General features: G+C 36.7%; 1 protein-coding gene across 15 annotated transcripts in view; it reads left to right on the forward strand.

Moving 5' to 3' along the window:
- The window catches only part of LOC109709410 (CSC1-like protein At4g02900), a 39,608-nt gene continuing 22,281 nt past the window's right edge, over nucleotides 1,154–18,480 (forward strand). For 3 of the 15 annotated variants that reach the window (XR_002216085.1, XR_002216086.1, XM_020231647.1), the window contains exons 1-5: nucleotides 1,517–2,108; nucleotides 3,254–3,641; nucleotides 5,219–5,371; nucleotides 14,595–14,730; nucleotides 16,113–16,214. Coding sequence is in view for 13 of the 15 variants with exons in the window: in XM_020231647.1 (XP_020087236.1) it covers nucleotides 3,328–3,641; nucleotides 5,219–5,371; nucleotides 14,595–14,730; nucleotides 16,113–16,214 (705 nt within the window). In the remaining 2 variants the exon portion in view is untranslated. The other 12 variants (XM_020231644.1, XM_020231645.1, XM_020231635.1 and 9 more) reach the window with 10 other exon arrangements.

Genomic DNA, 18,480 nt, shown 5'->3' on the forward strand with positions numbered 1-18,480 from the left:
ACATAATCTGTGCCTGAATCGGTAAAAGCCCCCACGTATTATGTAAACATAACCTGTGCCACTTGGTAAGTGGCACAGGTTATGTTTATATAACCTGTGCCACTTATCAAGTGGCACAGGTTATGTTTACATAACCTGTGCCACTTGGTAAGTGGCACAAGTAATCTAAACATAACCTGTGCCACTTACCTAATGGCACAGGTTATATAAACATAACCTGTGCCACTTACCTAGTGGCAACTAGCCAGGCCGTATTTGGCCAAATATGGAAGTGAAGGACACGGTAAATGGTTCACCGTGTCTAAACGCGGTGAACAGTTCACCGTGTTTAGACGCGGTGATTCGTTCACCGTGTCTAATGCAAGCTAAAGCTCCGGGCGGGGCGTGACTAACACTGTGAACACGGTGATTGATTCACCGTGTTTAGACACGGTAAACGAATCACCGTGTTCAACTTGAATACCTGGCCCAGGCCCTGCCCGCGTGGCGCTGACGTGGCGCTGGCGTGGCAGGGTCAGGACCATTTTTGCAAATAAATTTTAGACAGGGCTATTTTTGCAAATAAAATTTATTAGGGGGCTATTTGCAAAAAAAGCCCTTGAAAATTTTAGTTTTAGTAATTAAGATAAAATATAAATTTTTTAAATTTTAAGTTTTAACTTTTAAATTTCAAATTTTAATATTTTAAATATTAAATTATAAATTGAATTAAAAAATTTAAATATTAAAATTTCAATTTCAAATTTTAAGATTTAAATTTTAAACTTCAAAAGTTTATATTTCAAATTTAAATTTAAATTTTAAATAATAAAAAATTAAAATTTAAAAATTTAATTTTAAATTTACATTTGAAATGTAAAATTTTTAAACCATTTTAAATTTATACTGAGAGAGAGAGAGAGAAGGGGGGGGCCGCTCGAGAGAGAGAGATAGAGAGAGAGAGAGAGAGAGAGAGAGAGGGGCGCTCGAGGGGGGAAAGGTTGACGGAGAGAGAGAGTCGCACCGCCTGCCCGCCGCGCCCCCGCACTGCCCGCCCCGCCCCCGCTGCCGCGCCACGCTGCGCCCCGCCACGCCGCCGGCCTGCCCGCGCCCGGCGCTCGCGCTCGCCCCCGTCCGCGCTCGCCGCCAACTGTCCCAAAACTGAGGATTCATATATACTACTATAGATAGATTATTATATAAATAAATATAAATAAATAAAAATAAATAAATAAATATAGATATAGATACCGGTGTACCGGGTGCAGACAGCGATTTTTCCTTGGATAGTCCGAAACAAAAGCGCGGGGAGCGCGGCATGTGCGGGCGAGGTGATTTCTCCTTGGATAGTCCGAAACCGAAAGCGCGAGGAGCACGGGATGTGCGGGCGAGAGAGAAGATGTGTGTGTGTGTGTGTGAGAGAGAGAGAGAGAGAGAGAGAGAGAGAGGGGAGCGAGGAGCGTGCGGAAGAGGAAGCGAAAGCGAAAGCGTCGTCGTCGCCCATGCAGGCAGTTTCGTTCTTGTTGCCGTCCCTCCTCCCAACTCTCTCTCTCTCTCTGTCTTTCTCTCTTTGTCTTGGCATCCATCCGCATTTCTTCGTTTTCTTAATAATAATAATAATAATAATAATAATAATATTATTATTGTTATGATGTTCAAACCCAGCGTTAATTTTTTATTTGTTATTCCCTAAATAGAATCAAAACCGAAAATAGCCAGTTATATTGCTTTAATATCTCATCTATTTCATGGTCTCGTTTTCTTTCCTTTTCCCAATGCCCCATTCTGCTTTCCTTTTTTTTGTCTTCTCTCTTCCGTTCCGTTTTCTTTTTTCCTTTTTGTTAGGTTTTCAAGCTTTCACGATCTTCCTTTTGATCTCTCGGAGAAACTTAACTGCATTGCTCATCGTACTTGAACAGAATCAATGAGATGAAGTTAGTACTTAGTAGTGGTTTGCAGTGTGGGATGATACACCCATTGCAAATGTTGTTTACAATTTTTGAAATGCTTTCTCTTTTCTTTTTCCTTTTTAATTTGCTGGAGCTCTAGGATCTAACGAGAGAGCGTTCTCAAGGAGGTTGTGAGAGGATCGCGTATTCAAAAGCCCTTTATATGTGCCACGAAGGAAGGTAAGAAGTGAGTAAGTTTATGGTTTTTGCCTGACCAAGAAATAACAACCAAGAAGTTTTATTCATTTGAATTACTGTGGAAAGCTTTTTAAATGACAAGCCAATCGTACATTACTAGATTTTCATTGACTCAAGGATTAAGAAGTACCAAGCATCCAATCTTTTTTTTTTTTTATTTCAGTGTTATGCATTGCCTGATCTAGATGGAAGGTAGGATTCTCAAGGCGTGAATGAATATAGTGGTGTTTTTTGCATGTTCAAGTTTATAGTTATCTGTTCAAGTCAATGAGCATTTTCACTAATTATGTATGCTGCTGGGTGAAATTTGATGGCAGTATATACTCGAATGTTACGTAAACATCGACTTGTAGATAAAATCACAAATAATTTATCTTGATTGTTTTGACGAAATGTAAAATAAAAGTTACGCTTAACCAATTTGGGTATTTCTAAACCATAAGCAAGTAAAGACTATGTATCAAGCATTGTAGTTGCCCTGGAATTTAGTATCTTAGTTAAAATTGAATTTAGAACATTGTTGTAAGGATTTAAATGCGTATCGGCATGGGTCGTATCTACCGTGCCGTATCGTGTCATTAAAATATCGACACGATACCCCCTCTGTATGATGGCACAGCTTAAGACTCTTTTCTTTAAATTAGTAAGTAATTTTCTCAATAAAATTCAAAAGTTGTGATAAAAATACATAATAAGCAATTATAACATTTTGTTGCAAAAGAAAATAAATATTTTCATATCATTATGTGCGGCACACATATTTTTTGTGACCGGCATGCATTGGCACTGCCCGAAACACATCGAGGCAAGTTTTCGGCATGATCCCATGCCACGGTACTTAAATCCTTGGTTACGTAGCCTCTCTCTCTCTCTCCCCCCACCCTCTCTCTGGAGATATATAGTTTGGCAACCTGATTGGTCAGGTGGAGTTATCTTCAATGTGAATACACCTAAAATCATTATCAAGTTTCTATCAAGCTTCTTCAAGTTTTACTTAATCAGGCTTGGTAAAGGCAGCATGGATTGCTTGCCGCCCTTTGTTTTACATTGATTCTCATTGTTACAAAGTGTATGCGAATTCTTTATATATTTTTCTTTATTTATTTATTTTTTTTCTGTCTCTTCAGCTTGTGGTGCCGTGCTTTTTAGTCTTGTAGTGTGGTAGGCCCAATTTCGTGAGTGGTATTTCTTCTCAAAGGATATGGGATCTCTGTCAGATATAGGGCTCGCTGCAGGAATAAATATTCTTTCTGCACTTGGTTTCCTCCTGGCATTTGCTATATTACGGCTTCAACCAATTAATGATAGGGTATATTTTCCCAAGTGGTATCTCAAGGGAATAAGAAACAGCCCACGACACTCAGGAAATGTAGTGAGCAAATTTGTGAACCTGGATTTCAGAACATATATAAGATTTCTGAATTGGATGCCAACTGCACTGAAAATGCCAGAACCTGAGTTGATTGATCATGCTGGACTTGATTCTGCTGTATATATCCGAATCTATCTACTTGGGTAAATTACACTTGTAAATTCTACTTGTTCTTTTTAGTATTTTATTTATGACATTTGAAGGTGAAATTCACACTTAGATATCTGATTTCTTAAATAATTTCAAGACGGCCGTTGACTTTTCATCTTTTTGTATTGTTCTCTTCTGTTTTTCGTTGATATAAGCCACCCTGAACAACTTATAGTGAAATTAATAATGGTTCATTTCAATCTTAACTGTTTTCCTTATAATGGGGTTTTTAGTGCAATAGTCTTCTTCTAAAATTTTATTCTAAAAATACACCTGTTAGATTTTTATTTATAAATATGGTCCTATAAAAGCGGTGAATGGTTCACCGCTTTTAAAAGCGGTGAACCATTTACCGCTTTCTTTCTTTTTTCCACTTTTTTCTACATTTCTACGATTGTAAAAGCGGTGAATGGTTCACCGCTTTTATTCTTTTTCTACTCTTAAATAGGAGTTATGAATGCGGTGAATCATTCACCGCATTTAGAGGTCTATTTTTATAATTATTTTTTAAAAAAAATTATTTTTACAATTATAAGAAAGGTGTAAAGTAAAAGCTAATCATCTTATATTCATGGGATTTCAGTAAAAGCTATTCAGCAAGGGGTTTATGTAAAAAAGAAAAGGCTAAATTACATCATTGGTTATTGAGAACTTTTTTGTGAAACTTTGTTAAGTCGTGAAACTTTGATTTGTTTCAATCAAAGCACTGGACATTAATTTCTGTTCAAATTTTGGTCTATTTCTTTGATGAAGTAATGACTTGCCAACTAACTTAACTACCCAGAAATGAATGATAGTTATTAAATCATCTCGAAGAGGTATTTGGCAACTGCACTAGCAGGTAGATCAAGTTAAATTAGCTGTCATGTCAGATTCAGAAGATGATTTGGTAGCTGAATTTGCTGTTACCTTGTTGGTTTGTTTGAAAAATTGTATGTAATTTAACAAAATGACCTAATAGAAATGAAATTAAAGTTTAGCACCCTAATTGAAACAAATTGAAGTTTGGCAGCCTTATTTTGCTTGAAGTTAAGTATGCAATAGTGAAATTTACCCGAGGAAAAAGAAAACTTTTTAAGTGATTTATATGAAAAGATGATGAGTTACTGATTATTTTGGAAATTGTTTGTTATGTGGAGCACCTGCATCAACGTTTCCCTAAAAGAGATAAGTTGACTATCAAGCAATGACTGAGATGTCAAAAGTCCTTATTTCTTGTCCTCAATATGTTTTTATCACTCTGACCTTGTACACACTGCTTTTACTGTTTAGTTGGTTTTGGCTTATGAAGCATCAGGGTATTTTTTTGGGTAGCTGCTTGCTGTTTTAAGTTGGTGATGCGAAGAGATGAAACATTAAACACATAATTTCCGAAGAGTCTTGTATGATTGAGATGAAATTTGTAAGCATGGCTGAGGGTTTGCGCTAGTGCTTTAGTCAGTTACAGTGGATAATTTGTTAAGTTGCTTCTTCCTCACATTTAGTTCTCTAATTCTATATATTTAGGTAGCTTCAAAAGTTGTTCGTATGTCTTTCATCATATGCAATACCTGATCCCTTATTGCAATAGCAGGTTAAAGATTTTTGTCCCTCTAACTGTGCTTGGCTTCTGTGTCTTGGTTCCTGTAAACTGGACCAGTAAAACGTTGGAGAATGCTCAAGAAGTTACTTTTAGCGAAATTGACAAGCTCTCGATATCAAATATTGGACAAGATACTCAAAGGTATGGATCTTTGTATATCATGATCAGTTTATATTATGATTTGTTGCATCACATTAACAAACGGATGGTTGTCATTGCTGTTCAATGGTTAATGTACATGTAGGCCATGGCTTTTGAGACAATTTTAAAAGGGCCCTTAACTTCTTATCTTTCCATATGGATCCTTTGCTTTTAAATTTTCTGTCATTAAGTTCTTTGTGGGCATGTATAATGGAATCTAAGAATATCCTATCATTAAGTGTTTTTTTTTTTTTTTTTTTTTTCATCATGTAGCGTAATTCAATTTTCAATTGAATGAAGAGGTAGCATGCTACCTTTCTTTTAAAAAAAAAAGAAAAAAAAGAAAAAAAAAATCTTACACACAATGACTCCCACAAGTTCTAGTTCTTTTTGTAGTTTTACCTTTGTGAACTTCATATATTTATCCATTTGTCAACTGCTAAAAAGTTGATCTAAGACACTAGTTTCCTAGGAATTAAATTACATACCCATCGCACGTGCGTACTTATGTATGTATAAATGTATGCATTTGTGGGCTAAGATGAACAATGTTGTATAAATTTATACTTTTGTGGGCTAAGATGCAGAATGTTGCATAAATGTATGCATTTGTGGGCTAAGATGCACAAAACATTTTGGTAAACAATGCAGAAGTATATGTATGTGTGTATCAGTGTATGTATGTATGCGTCTATTTATGCACGCGTCCATGCATAGATTAATGTATGTATAAATAGACTTATGTATGTGTGTGCTGAGTTTCTCAAAGCATTCCAGATGTCCAGTACACAATCCAAAAAATCGTTTTTCCTTCAATGACATAAGAAACCATATATCATAATTGATCAATAAATCTCTCCAAGGGGCTGCAACATTTATAAAATATTAAAATTATGAAAATACACCTCTATTCTAAACCACTCCTCTTATCCTCCACCGCCAATGCTAGCTCCTTGTTCTCCACTACCATTGCCATCTTTTTCCCTGTCCTTGTCATCTTCATCTTTTTTTTCTTCCATCTCCACACTTTTCCTTCCAAACCTTTCCATTCCCCTTCTTCCCTGCTCTTGTACCTACTCTTCTTATTTAAGATTTAAGTGAAAGTGGGTAAGGGAAGATGGTAGAAAAACAAAGAAAACGAGAGGTACTAAGTAAGTTAAAAGTGTAGTTATTAGCATTTTAATATTCTATCAACAATTTTATTATATATTTTATAGATTCATAACAAAACATTGGTAGAAGGCCGAAGTCATGAACACCATGCAAACTAATTGTTGGTTTGGGAATAATCTTTGGAATAGTAGGGATATTCCCGCTTATTAATCCCATATTGCCATATTGGATAGAAAACAAAGTTTTGGCTTGTAAATAATGTGAAAGCTTTCTCCACCTATTAAGTCAAGCTTTTCATTTGTGATCAAGTTGTATTAGATCTTAATTCGCACCTCCCTTGTTCTGGTCCATTTTCCTTGTGTTCAACTGTACTTCTATCTGGCATTTTCCTAATTCTTACCAGGTCTAGTCGAGTTCTTTTTAAATATGGTTTTATCCGATTCTTATTTGGTTCAGTCAAGTGCAAAGCTATGTGGAGAATAGGTATGATTATGGCCCCCTTCAAGTCTGTAGAAACTAAACAATTGTTCTTAATGTGGCGAAAGTTCTTATAGGGAAGGTACAGGAAATAAAGCTATTTAAGTGGTTTTCGAAGAAGTAATTAGAGTATTGCCTAGTAGTAATCGTTTTAACTTTTGGTGAGAGATGAGGAGTTCAATTTCTAGCTGTTATGCCTCAAGATCGCTAATTGGGCCCACTCGGGCACGTACAACAGACCTGCTGAGCGGGCAAGACTTTCCTTACCCGCACAAAGCGGAATCACATACCAACCTGTACAAAAACACGCACAATATGGGCATAAGAGAGCATTAGAGTGAATGTTAATAGACGAAAGCCCATCATACTAAAATATTACAAGTTTTTTCTTGTTTATAAACAAGGCACACTAGACTTCTCTCTAGGTCCACTACTCCGCGACACCTTTGCCGCAATCATGCGCCTAATTGGTGACCATAGGCTCTGAAAAAGGCTAAATAACAAAGAGGTGACGACTTCAGATAAGTTTCTAGCGGGTGCAAGCATTAAAAGTGATACTTTACACTCACTCGGTCCAAAGGAGGCATTAGTAGATAATAATGATAAATAACATATATTTCAACAATAGAAATGCAATGATAGAATTACAACTACAATGCCTCAAATATACAAGACCCAGCCTACTAGCAACAATAACTCGTTGGGCCCAACCACCGGCCCAAAATGCTTAAGCCCAGTTATTATTACTAATGTCTAATCTCTTATATACCCAATCACATCCCCATTTCTATCCGGTGTGGGATTATTGGGGTGTAACATTACTGGCTCTGATCATCTCATACCTCTTAATTATACATTTCCTTTAACCAATTTGCTAGTTTAGTTTCTTTTCTTGTTACACATCATGAAGAGTCGGTTGCTTGTACTTCTCCTCAATTGGTAAGTAAGTAGGGTCGATTGCTTCCGGACTCCCCTAAGTACCTCATAGGGAGTCGATTGCTCGCACACCTCCCTTTTCTTTTGACACTTCTGGAAGATCGCACATGTTTTAACATATATCCTAAGTTCATGACAACTAGGGTTATCAACCACGTTCAACTTAATCATACTTGTTCTCTAGTTCATATTTACCCTAAAATTCACATGTCACTATGTTTCACCTTAGGCTTCGATCTATGTTTAAATGCCTATTGTTTAACCTATATTCAAGGTTCCCTATCCTCTTATATGTACATGTCCATTGTTCTATTTAGCAAACAAAAGGGCTAAAACCTTATTTCTCTAGCGTGCAACTAAAATCCCATCTAGTTTAATTATTTCACATGATACGTGCAAATAAATTCAAGAAAGTAAGGACAAAAAGGAGATTAAACCCTTTTCAGTGACATTACCTACCTTTGTTTGATTTTTCACCAACAGAAGGATTTGATTTTTGAAATCATCAAGGAAACCTTAAAAAATGGTTATAATAAAGTTAGAACTCCAAAAATTCCCATTCGAAAAAATCTTAAAACCAAAACCCTAAATACCCACTCACCTTTTCTCTTCTAGTGAGGAAAACGTGGAGTGGATGGCTTCTTCTTCCTCGAGCTTCTTCTTAAAACTCTTGATCCTCTTCAAGCTCCCAAAGTAGTGGATCTCCAAACTTTCTAATGGAGGAAATCTAGCGTTTCCTTTTGTAGAGAAAGAATTGGAGAGAGAGAGAGTGAAAGAATGAAGAGAGGAAGGTTTGGGTTTTTGGCTGTGATTTGGGTATATATAGTGGTGCTATATTTGCACATAAACCCTCGAATAGGTTATAATTACAACCAGCCAAAATCTGCTGTTCACAGCATTGATTACTGGTACTTGGGTTTCAGTACTGGTACGAGGCTCAAGGCTTCTAATACTCCAGGCCAGTTCTATAGAATCAGAGCGATGGATTTTTCAATTTTCTATTGTGTATCAGTTAGGGGTGTAAACTAGCCAAATACGAGCCGGCTCACGAGCTGGCCAACGAACAATAAGTTAAAAGGATTAGATTGAATACATATAAAAAATAAATTTATAAAATCTTATCCATTAGACTTTGATTTAATAGTTGAAATTTTACATATAAATAAGTCTTTTTATAAGTCTTTTTATAATTGAGCTCATTTTTATATTTTTATTTTGCTAAAAATTAAATAATAAAAATATATATTATATATATATAATTATTTATTTATATATATAAATATAAATTAAATAAGTTATATAAATATAAAATATATATATTCGAGCTGTTATCGAGCTGAACACGAGCGAGCTGACCCCAGCTCGTGTTCAGCTCATTTATTAAACGAGCTGAAAAATTCAGCTCGTGTTCGGCTTGTTTACTAAACGAGCGATTCGATCTCGAGCTCATTTCGAGCTGAACACGAGCTGGCTCGCGAACGGCGAGCTGGATTGCAACCTCTAATATCAGTATTCATCCGTCTCAGTACCGGTACTCCACAAATGAATACCGATACTCAGGAGAGTTATGCAGAACCTGAGAGTTTTTTCAAGTCCTACGCAGCTGGGTACCGACACTCCTTTCCAGTATCAGTACTCAATGAAAATCTACAACTTTGTAGTTTTGACTCTCCAAAATTCGTTTTCGTGTTATTTTTGTGCCGAAAATGCTCCATTACTTCCCAAACACCATTGAGGTGATTCAAAATAGTTTTAATTACCACTCTTCACTAGAACTTAGCAATTTGCGAAAGTCCAGTGCATTACACTAGCTCAATCATTCTTTTTTATTACCATTACTCTTCAGAATAGATTGTATCTCAATAATTGTTGGTGGCTCTTTTCTCTCTCACTAACTAATTCTTTTTTAAATGAGAACCTATGTAGAATACATCATTTCTATTAATATTTTGGATAGGTTTCATGCCCTGGGGTCCCTTTTTGAAAGCCAATTCGAAATCGGGCTATCTTTATAAATCAGAGTAAGAGGAAAATTGCCCCCTTTTTTTTTTTTTTTCAAAATCTTGATCTCCAAGGGTGCAACAGACCCACCACAAATATAGAAAATTTTCGAAACAAACGGATAGAGTCTCCCCAATATTTGCACGGCGTAGCACATGTACAATTAGCAACCAGACCTCCACTCACACACACACACACACACAGCGGTACAGGATGTACAAGGAACAATATTCATTAACATACAACAAATGGTCCTTAGTCACATCCATTCACATTCATTCCTATTCATCTTATTAGTTGGAAATGTCTCCCACACGAGGACTTTATTTGAAATTCTAACTTTCGAAAAGCCACAAGAAAACCATTTGAAAACCGTTCCCCACACGAAAACTTTTATTTTGAAAACACTACCACGAGTGGTAGAAAGCCACGTTTTAAAATTCATGAGTAGTAGAAAGCCACGTTTTAAAATCCAAAGCAAAAACCACATGAGTACAACATGCAAAACCCCACGAGTGTAAACAGCAACTGAACCACATAAGTATCTATTGACAGGTGTAAGGGTAAGACTATGCTATCCACAAGTGTAACTGATGCTAAGTAAGGAGTATAATCAAAACATATACCGTATGTCGGGAAACTCTTATCTCGGCCCTCTAACTATAGCTTCACGTATTATCCCGACCAATCCTACCAACGTCACCTGTAGAAAAATGGGGGTAAGAAACCAACATAGGGTCTCCCAGTAGGTACCGCAAGCCGACGAAGGCAAGCGTACTCGCCGGTAACCAGATATAGGTAAAGAAAGGCCTACAGTAGTAATAAGTGTAAGAGATGAACTGAAAGTAAGTATGTAACAATCGCTACTATAGCTATATGCCTCGATCGGACGAATAGTCCAAATGTACCCAATCTACGCCGTCGTGTCGGTCTAAGGACCTTAAGCGAAAGACACTCTTCGCTCGCTCACCTAGCATATAACCCTAGTAAATGGCTGCTTGGTTCACTAGTTGGCAACCAACCACTTTTCTGAAAAAGAACACCTTCCTGCAGAAGATCATACCGTTGGTGTTCGTGAAATGCTCTCAAGCTGTGGCGATCAATGCGAATATGATCAATAGCCAACCGTCGGCGAATAGCCGACAATCATCGCCCCTCGGGGCACACCGACCAATAGATTATTGAAGCTGTATGGGAACACAAGTGCCGACCACTCAGGTCAACTAAGATGGACAAGCTCAACATCCTCTCAAGTATGCAAGTACCGACCACTCAGGAGTCAGGTCAACTGGAAAGTGTGAAATCATGACAATATAAGTACACGGGGACTGACCACTCAGGTCAACTGGAATATAAATGCATGTGTCACTACTGCTCTACTTTTATGTCATGGCAAATGAGAGAGTAAACTAAGTAGAGTAAGGGTCGAAGTCATGAGGTGAAGAGCTCAAGTACTGGATATGTATATATGTAAGGAGTGAAAGGTTGGGATGAAAGGAGCATCCCGAGCGTGCACCACTGAACAGACTTTGGATCGAAGTACCCACCTGTGTTGTAGCTGCACCTAGCTTCTGCAGTGTGCAGAACCATCGACCTGATCTACGACAGGTCCACCGAGCCTGAAAACAAACCTACTTACTCAAAAGACATCGCTCATAAACCCAAAACTGCATGTGGGATCAGTTTTTCAAAACCAATTTCCGAACTCGCTGGGAATCCCAAAAACGCACCAGGATGCCCGCGGGACCCACAAAATGTTCCAAAACACACCGACTCATGCTGTGAGTCACCTGCTGCCCTGAAACACATCCATTTGAGTGTCTGGGCAGATAACACAAGCACCAAGGTCAACTCGGTTGTCACCGGTCGACCGTTTTGCTCCGGGCTTTCGGAAGTGTCCACTTTGGCACTAGAAACCTCTGCCGTTCACTTGTCACCTTCGAACACACGAGGCGACCCCCCAGTGGCTAGCCAACGAGGTTAGGCGATGATTTCCGAGGCGACCACGTAGTCGGAAACTTATCGCGCCGCGAAACCGCGTTCTACCGACGATTTCACTGGAAAATGCACCAAAACCCCTCCGTCGTTCATCCACCACCTTCGGACTTCGAAGGTGACGGTAGCAACCAGGTCTTGGCTAGGTCTCTAGGGCATCCGGATTGCTAATGTGTGAAAACCACAACTTAACCGCGTTCGATCGGCGAATTTTTGCCAAATGATGCCGTGGGACCCCAGTTTCACTCCGCAACGGCTCTCGGACCTTTGACGATCAGTCAAGAGGTCGCTAACAGCGATTACACACTGTCCGAGGTTGTTCGCAGGGCCCCCATTGCATATAACTTGCAAACAACTTAGTAATGCTCTAGATACTATTCAAACCATACATAAACACGAGTTTCGAGCTTGTTACCCTGATTCGCATCGTAACGGATCCAACCAATTAGACGAATTGATTCATCTCGACGTGATGATGCTCGTGCTCGCTGTCTAGAGCGCAATCGATGGCCGTAAGGCTTCAAAACAGTAGAAAAACCCCTCCAATTATTTGCTCTCGGAAGCGGCTGAGTCCCACGCGCACACCGGAGCTTCATTGATCGCAGCTAAGGTGAGCACGGGTCTCCACAAGACCCCAGGAGTGCGGTGCTCACGCTTCGTCTCCGGTGGTCGGAAAAAGAAGCTCGGCTACTCAAGTCCTGAAGTCCACTTAGCAGCAACCATGCAGGGGCTAGGGCATTACGGATCCGACAGCTGGCAGCATGGCAGGGGGAACTCCGGCCAGGGGAGGATCGCCGCACTCAGGGGAGTTGGCGGGGGCCTCTGGCCGGCGGCGATAGGCCTCGTCCATTTCCAACTCAGTCTAGTCCGGATATGGCCCGAAAGTTAGGGCTTGTATTTTCCCATCAGGGTGGGCACCCCAAAGTGGACCCACATCTAGGGCATTGCAGATTCCTCCAGTGGACTCCCTTAGACCTCCGGCGTTGCCCTGTGGTGGCGCGGCGCGGCGGCGGTGGCGATCGGGTGTCTCCCCACGGCTGCACAAGCCCTCTGGTGCTTCTCTTCAGCAGTGGCGGCTCCCCAGGGCACGACGGCATTGGCGAAACATCGGGGACGGCCGCCCAGGGTCTGGTGGTGACGCCAGCGGCGGTCTAGGTTAGCGGCGGTTGGATACAAGAGGGCTCTGGCTCCTCTTCACACCACACATCAATAGAGAGAGAGAAAGAGATTGGCTTCCTCTCCTTTTCCGGCGGTCGGCGACAGCGAGGGAAGCGGCAGGGTTCTCCCTCAGGTGGTAAAGGAGGAGGATGAAGGTTTGATCTAGGGTTTGGGTTGCAAAATCCCCAAATCCAACCTTAAAAACATGAAACCCATTATTCGTGGAGAATAATCACTCCAAAGTCCCCTAATTCTAGAAATTCGCATTCCAGTCCCTCTTCATTACTTTCCTCTCGCAGAAAGGTCCCTGCCCATGAGTTTTTACGCAATACGGAGCACCGATCACTTCTAAAAAGCAAGAACACCATGGAATAAATGCCTTCCCAGCAATAAAAACTATTTTTCTCGAAAATCGTGCGTCGAACATGAAATCTGTCAGTGTCATTGGCTCTGGCACAGTCAGACCATCGAAAATAAGCTATTGAATCGTCCGAAACGGAGGCCAATTCGCATCCGAAGCCCACTTGTCTTCTCGATCACAACTGGAAACGCAGGTTACTATTCACTTTAAGTGAAAAGTAATAATCCCGTAAAATCTTTATTTTAAATCATTTTTCACTGAAATTTGACTGGTAGCTTTAAAATTAAAAGACACACGATAACATTTAAAAAGATGTCAAATTTACGGAGTCCGATTTCGCTGAAATTCGTTTGTCCTAAAACCTATGAGTTTGGTTATTGGCTATTTAAAATTTCATGTATATTAATGTTTCACTTATGAAATGATTTACCATATTCTGATAAAATAATGATGAAAAGCTTTATTTGGCATATTCAAAGTATTTAGAAAATAAATTTCATGATTAATGTCTCAAGATTGACAATTTTTTCACAGCTGATATGATGCATTTGGTAGTTTAATTGTGTAGAAAAATCTAAATCATTTGAACTTCATTTTGAAAATGCTTTTTATTAATTATATGAAGATCAACAACTCTTATTTAATCCTTGTCCTTTATTATTAGAAGGTTGTTTGATTTCAAGTGTTTATTTGTGGCCACTTGATACACTGCAAAGTAATTTACAGAAGTCATGAAATTTGGCTTCTCGATACTTTAGATGCTCTAAAACATATTTAGCACCGCTAGCTACTGATTTAGATGCCCTATCATCAAAATCGAAGTGGAACTATGAACGGTTTTATGCTTCAGGAATCTACATATGTGGACTATTTGTGGTAATTTTGAATTGGGAAGTTATGGCTTATTGCTCGTCTTTGTTGATACATCTTCATACTATCTTCCCCTTGGTGCTTATCAAAATTGTATATGAATTGTATCTTCAAGTTGGATGTTTAACTTAATCAACCCTATTGTCTTAATTATTGACAAGCTTCTTTCATATTTTGCCAAAGGTTGTCTAATTTTTTGGTTTAGGTTATTAATCAGATATTCAATAGTTGCATAGGAACTGGTGTGATTTTTATTTTATACAAGTCTAATATTCAAGGGCCTCTTACGTTTTATGATCTTGTTTCTTCTAGGTTTTGGGCTCATGTGGTCATGGCATATGTATTTGCATTTTGGACATACTTTGTATTATATAAAGAATATAAGCTCATAGCATCAATGAGATTGCATTTTCTTGCCTCTGAAAAACGTCGACCAGATCAGTTCACTGTAAGTTCTCTAATTTGATGATTCCTTTCCTCTATGGAATTAGTGCCTTTTCGTTGTATTTTCTGAGTTAGGGCCACTTTTGCCTAGATTCTGAAAAAGTGATTTCTGCAGAATGGATTAAAAGCTGTAGAGCGTTTGGTTCAGTTTAAATGAAAAGCGATTTTTCAATAGTGATTTTGTATAACTGTTTAAATTTGTTTTTGCTTTTTGCAAATAAAAATATTTTTACTGAATTTTATTGTAAAATAATTTAAAATTGGAATTTACATTAAAATTTAAAAATTAAAAATTTAAGAATTGAATTTAATTTTAAATTTTAAATTTTAAATTTGCACAAAATTATAAAATTTTGATATTTTAATTAAAAATATAAATTTGAAAATTGAAAATTAAAAATAAAAAATTAAAATTTGAAATTTTAAATCTAAATTTAAATATTCAATTTCAAATTTGAAATTCAAAATTAAAATTTTAAATTTGAATATTTAAAATTAAAATTCAAAATTTGAAATTTGTAATTTGTAATTTGAAAATTAAACTTATAATTTGAAATTTTAAAATTTTAAAGGTTAATTTTTAAAATTCAAAATTTTGATAATTTAATTTTTTTCTTAAATTTTAAAGTTGAATATTAAAATTTGAGATTTGAAGTTTAAAATTTGAAAATTTTCTTAATTTACAGTTTTAAAATTTGAAATTTAAAATTTAAAATTTTAAAATTTGAATAGTAAAACTTAAAATTAGAATTTGAATTTATTTTAAAATTTGAATGTAAAATCAAAATAAAAATTTAAAAGTTGAGTCCAAAATTAGAATCACATTTCAAAAAGCAGGTTTTGGCTGTTTCTGATTTTGGACATCGAAAATCAGAAAACTGATTCTAAAAATGAGAATCATATTTTGAAAGGAGGTTGCCAAATGCTCTATTAAGCCGAAAATCACTTTTGGGCCCAAAATCGCTTTTCAAAAGCTACGCCAAGCATCCTCTTAATCGTCTTTACAATTTATTTTAATTGGTTTTAGGAAATTAAGTTTTTATTACGTGATAATTTGATGCACAGAAACATATAGTTGTTAGCAGAATTCGTTTGGAATCAGTAATATTTTATGCTTTGTTATCTTCATGCCAGATACTCCTGGTTGTCTTGGGAGTCGTCACGATAGAATCACTAGTGTGTGATTTTGATAGGGATCACTAGTATGTGATGTCATAGGATGTCTTTGTCCCCTTAAATTATTTTACTTTTGTTGGAATTGAAGAATGTTTAGCAAGCACAAAAACTAATATTGGATTAGTTTTGTTATTTCATCTGAAAATCTCTGTTTTTTTTTTTAATTTTATTTCATAACTTTTCTTTCTTCTTTTTCATTTAATTGTTTAGGTTCTTGTGAGAAATGTTCCACCAGATCCCGACGAATCAGTTAGTGAGCATGTTGAGCACTTCTTTTCTGTAAATCATCAAGATCACTATCTTACCCACCAGGTATGAATATCTAATTGTTCTGTGGTTGCACTTCCTACTATCAACAAGAGATTTTTAAGTTGTCAAACTTATGCTCAATCAAGATTGGCTATTTTTGCAGCTATCGTAGGAATTGTAATGGTTGCAATATTCAGGGTTCTTTTCGTGCAAAACATGGGCAAATTTATATATGCAAACCTACTATATATTTAGGCCTTTAGCAGCATTGAAATAAAGATCCTATGGCTCTTTCTAGGCATACGAAATTATTAATCTAGTTTAGATTTTGACACTGTAAAGGAGAATGTGATGACTTATTGTATTAGGCTTTATTGTTTGCCGACCTGTTTTAATGCACATTTTGGCAACTTGCCAATGCACCATAGGGAGTAAAAATATCTGATTATATTGTCTTGAACGTCTTTAGTCTTTCCTCATTCCTTGTTGGAGATTGTATGGAGCTCTTCAAGGTTTTGATGTTAAGTTCATAAAATTTACTAGCAAAGGATAATTTTGAACTTTGATAAAATATGTTCATAATCCACATTAGTCAATTAATAGAAACCTTGGAAGCTGTTGTTGGCAGGTAGACCAACATCTTGCGTACGTGGCGGAGGCTGGGTAGGGTCAAGTCACAATCTGACCTACAGGTGCTATGTTTGTACGCTTTAAATGAATTGCTTGCCCCATTTTAATTGCTTGAGCTTTTGGAATTAGTGGTTATAGATAACGATCCACAGCTGTTATCTTAGTCCTTCCACAATATGATTTACTAATATATAAATTCCTACTACATCGACACCTAAATGATTATGAAATGTGCAAGCTTTTTCTCATCTTTGCTTTCTTTATTTACCAGCAATTAGCTTATGTAGTTTCTCCAGTTTCTTCTTCTTTCAAGGCTTTATTTGGATGCACAGTTATAGAACTCCATGAGTTTACATTCTGTGATTTTGGTTTAGATGAAATAGGGAGTCCTGTAACACTACAAAATTTTATGGCTTAACCGCTTAAGTTTTACAATGTTTTAAAAACTTGATCAAACAACAACCCAAAAATATTACTTGGTCAAGGGTCATTGGTTCAATCAGTGTCAACCATTGCTTGAAATAGTGACGTCAGAATGACTTCATAAATATTTAATTATTATTTTTAATTTTATTATGTACGAAAATATATATTATTAATCTAGTATCATATTTAATTATAAAAATATTGATTTTTAGACCGAATTAAATAGATATAAATTTTCAAGTTTCACTTTTATAATACTAATCTGTGCTAATAGAAAATAAAATCAGTTAAGTTGATTTTAAGCCATTAGATTTTAATATGATTTGATAAAAAAAAAACCTGACGAGTTTGATTAAAACCAGACCGATTCACCGGTATGAAGGTTGAACTTCCGGTTCGAATGTTTCAAAGCGATTTTGACTTACTTGGTTCAAAGGGTTGAACCGAACCGCTTTATAGACTTGGTCACGATTGGACTAGCTGGTTCAACTCGATTTTTAAATCATTATCATTTTAAGCACTCTGACTTCAAAATTTGATTGCATTTTTTATCTTCACGGATTTATTTATTACACAATATGCAATTTTCGCAACTTTAAGTTCGTGAAAGCAAGTAATTAGCTTAAAGTCGAAGTATCATCCTAGTTAGTAAATTTGCGAATTATTCGCAAATTATTCGCGAATTATTGAAAATCCGAATTAAATGGTCCGTTTACGAAATTTTCCGAAAGAAAGAGAATTATTCGCGAATTTTTGGGCCAGCCGAATTATTCGCGAATTATTGCAGAATTATTGAAAATACAAATAAAAAACTTATAATTTTATTTTTAAATATAAATTATTTTATATTTTATATCTTATATTTTATATTTTATATCAAATTCGTTTTTTAAGCTGAATTTTTCAACGAATTTAAAAATTAGAAAACGAATTTTATACGTATTATATCCGTACCGAATTTTTGCCGAATCCGAATTAACTAACTATGAGTATCGTTGATTGACTCAAATCAAATAGATTGAAAGGTTGGGTAGTAAAATAAATATTTTGAAAGGTCGGCAACTCATTCAAAATGGTTCATAGTCAAGGATTTAAGTGCCGTGGCATAGAGTTGTATAGAAAACTTGCCGGCACGGTATGGCATTGTGTGTGCCGGGCCGTGCCGATGAGTGCCAGTTACAAAAAATATATGTGTCGATACATAGTGGCACGAAATATTTATTTCTTTAGCAACAAAATTTTCTACTTATTATGTATCTTTATCAAATCTTTT

The sequence above is a fragment of the Ananas comosus genome, linkage group 4 (genome assembly GCF_001540865.1).
Source record: "Ananas comosus cultivar F153 linkage group 4, ASM154086v1, whole genome shotgun sequence".
Lineage (NCBI taxonomy): Eukaryota > Viridiplantae > Streptophyta > Magnoliopsida > Poales > Bromeliaceae > Ananas > Ananas comosus.